Here is a 2618-nt window from a genome sequence, read left to right on the forward strand (position 1 = left end):
GTGCCACAGCCTGCAACCCGCCGCCAGCCCCACGGGCAGCCTCGGTAGCCTGGGCTCCGGGCCCCCGATCTCTCACCACCACCACCATCCGCACACGGCGCACCACCAGCACCACCAGTCCCAGGCGCGCCGCGAGAGCAACCCCTTCACCGAAATAGCCATGAGCAGCTGCAGGTACAACGGGGGCGTCATGCGGCCGCTCAGCAACTTGAGCGCGTCCCGCCGGAACCTGCACGAGATGGACTCGGAGGCGCAGCCCCTGCAGCCCCCTGCGTCCGTCGGAGGAGGTGGCGGCGCGTCCTCCCCGTCTGCAGCCGCTGCTGCTGCCGCCTCGTCCTCAGCCCCGGAGATCGTGGTGTCTAAGCCGGAGCACAACAACTCCAACAACCTGGCGCTCTACGGAGCCGGCGGCGGAGGCAGCACTGGAGGCGGTGGCGGCGGTGGCAGCGGGCATGGCAGCAGTAGTGGCACCAAGTCCAGCAAAAAGAAGAACCAGAACATCGGCTATAAGCTGGGCCACCGGCGCGCCCTGTTCGAGAAGCGCAAGCGGCTCAGCGACTATGCGCTCATCTTCGGCATGTTCGGCATCGTGGTCATGGTCATCGAGACCGAGCTGTCGTGGGGCGCCTACGACAAGGTACAGGCTTGAATCCTTGCCCACCCTCCCAGAGAGGGGCGCCAGGTGGTTGGGATGGGCACTGGCGGGAACTCTTTACCAGCGGCTCCCCGAGTCTTCCCGGTGCGAACCGAAGTGCCTGCGGGAACAGCTAGTGCGGCTAGGACGCGCACGCCTAGATGGCTAGGCAACTCCAAAAGGAAACCTTTCCGCGTGCGGCCAAAGTTCTCGAGGCACTAGAATGCTTAGCGCTTTCAAGCACATTAAATAAGTGGTTATGGGAGTCGGTGAGGGAAAGCATGTGTATTCCTCTCCGGTGCTCCTGTTTAGGAGGCCGCTTTCAACCCTCAGCGCTTAAACTCAGGAATAACTTCCTCTCGGGTTTAGCGATCCAGGTGAAGCATTTCAGACCATGGTGAGGATCTTAAAGCCAAGCCACTATTCTTTCCAGTTCTGCGATCCTCCCGCTTGGTTTTGAAGCAGAGTAATCTGACATCGCAGATATAAAACAGCACCCCCTCCCCATCCCCGCGCCCCTTACTGTGAGTTCGGGTCAATTTGCGGGGGACTGAGGGACCCTCGAGGCCTGGAAGGGGGTTAAACGTGCTTCTTTCTTAAAAGTCTTCGGTCTGTGTTGCAGGCGTCGCTGTATTCCTTAGCTCTGAAATGCCTTATCAGTCTCTCCACGATTATCCTGCTGGGTCTGATCATCGTGTACCACGCCAGGGAAATACAGGTAACTTAGGTTCTGCTGTTTATGAATGTAGAAAGCCTGGGGGAAAGCAAGGCAGCAGGGCTTTTTCGAAGCAGTCATGTCCTTCCCTAAGGTTACAGAAGACACACACTGTGTCTTATGGCGGCACCTGACCTGTTCTTTCAAGAAGTTAAAAACAAAAGAAAGCAGTGCAGGATGTAAACAGGCAGTAGTTTCTGATATGTGTGGGTTAAATTCTTAAGACTTTCACCTGTCTTCTGCAGGTAGATCAACCTCTATACATCAGTCACTACATTTGTTTTCAATAAGCTAATTATGACCTATCCTTAATCTTCACAGTAAATATGTGTTCTTGTTGGAGACACTTTTCCTGATGAGTAAGTCATTATGGAAGGAAGGTCTTGTCCATCTACATTGTCTTCTACTAAGTAGCATAAAGAAGAAAGTAGGTTCCTGATGTTGCTAGCTAACATAAATGTGGGGAAAATTCTAACTTTCTCCTAAAACGTTTCTTTATCCTAAAGGGTTCCTTAACCTGAAACGTTTTTGTTTAAGTTTAGTTTATAAATTCATATATTTAGTACTTTAGTACATTCTTAGCTAAAGTCATTAGGTTATTTTTTTCTAAAGTTGTTATGGCCACTGCCACTGTGAACTGTCTTGACAGGAAAATGTTTGTTTTATTTAAATACATCCAGGAGCACTGACAATATTGGTTGCTACTAACAATATCAGAATATTCTGTAAAAATTACGGGTCATTTTTTTCAAAAATTAGATTGGAACCCAGCTTAGAATTTACACACACATGTGTTTTCTGATTTTTCTGATCCATTGTTAGGTATTTGGTGGGACTATGAAAACTTCCAAAGTAGGGTGTCTTTGAAAATAAAACATTTTATACAACTTGCCTCATAGAAAATTTAGTATTAAGTTAAATTAATTTCAAGTTAGTAACCAGCAAACACACTAAATATAGAAAAAAAACAATTGTAATGATTGTCCAAACAAAGATGGCATGTAATCCCAAATGAGAGAGGAGTGACTTCATTTTACTTTATATTTGCTAAAACTTTGAAAAGTGTGTTTTTGAAGGCATGAGGTTAGTGAATAGAAATTGAAAGAGTGTTTAGAAATAAATAGTAAAATTGTACTGGCAAAACAGGACAAACACACATTTGAATTTTTTTTCCATTTTAAAAATTTACTCAGATTCATCTTTAATTCAGTCCTCTTGATGATGGGCTTTTGAGGTTCTTCCAATTTTTTTTTTTTTTTTTTTTTTTTT

General features: G+C 47.0%; 1 protein-coding gene across 1 annotated transcript; it reads left to right on the forward strand.

Annotated features, from left to right (window-relative positions):
* The first annotated feature begins 6 nt into the window (after positions 1-6).
* On the forward strand, positions 7-1404 carry LOC107135034 (small conductance calcium-activated potassium channel protein 2). Its single transcript, XM_015476997.2, has 2 exons — positions 7-637; positions 1257-1404. The coding sequence occupies exons 1-2, from the start codon at positions 161-163 to the stop codon at positions 1359-1361; spliced, it is 582 nt and encodes a 193-aa protein (XP_015332483.1). The 5' UTR covers positions 7-160; the 3' UTR covers positions 1362-1404.
* The last annotated feature ends 1214 nt before the right edge of the window (positions 1405-2618 follow it).

The sequence above is a fragment of the Marmota marmota genome, unplaced genomic scaffold, assembly GCF_001458135.2.
Source record: "Marmota marmota marmota unplaced genomic scaffold, marMar, whole genome shotgun sequence".
Taxonomy (NCBI): domain Eukaryota; kingdom Metazoa; phylum Chordata; class Mammalia; order Rodentia; family Sciuridae; genus Marmota; species Marmota marmota.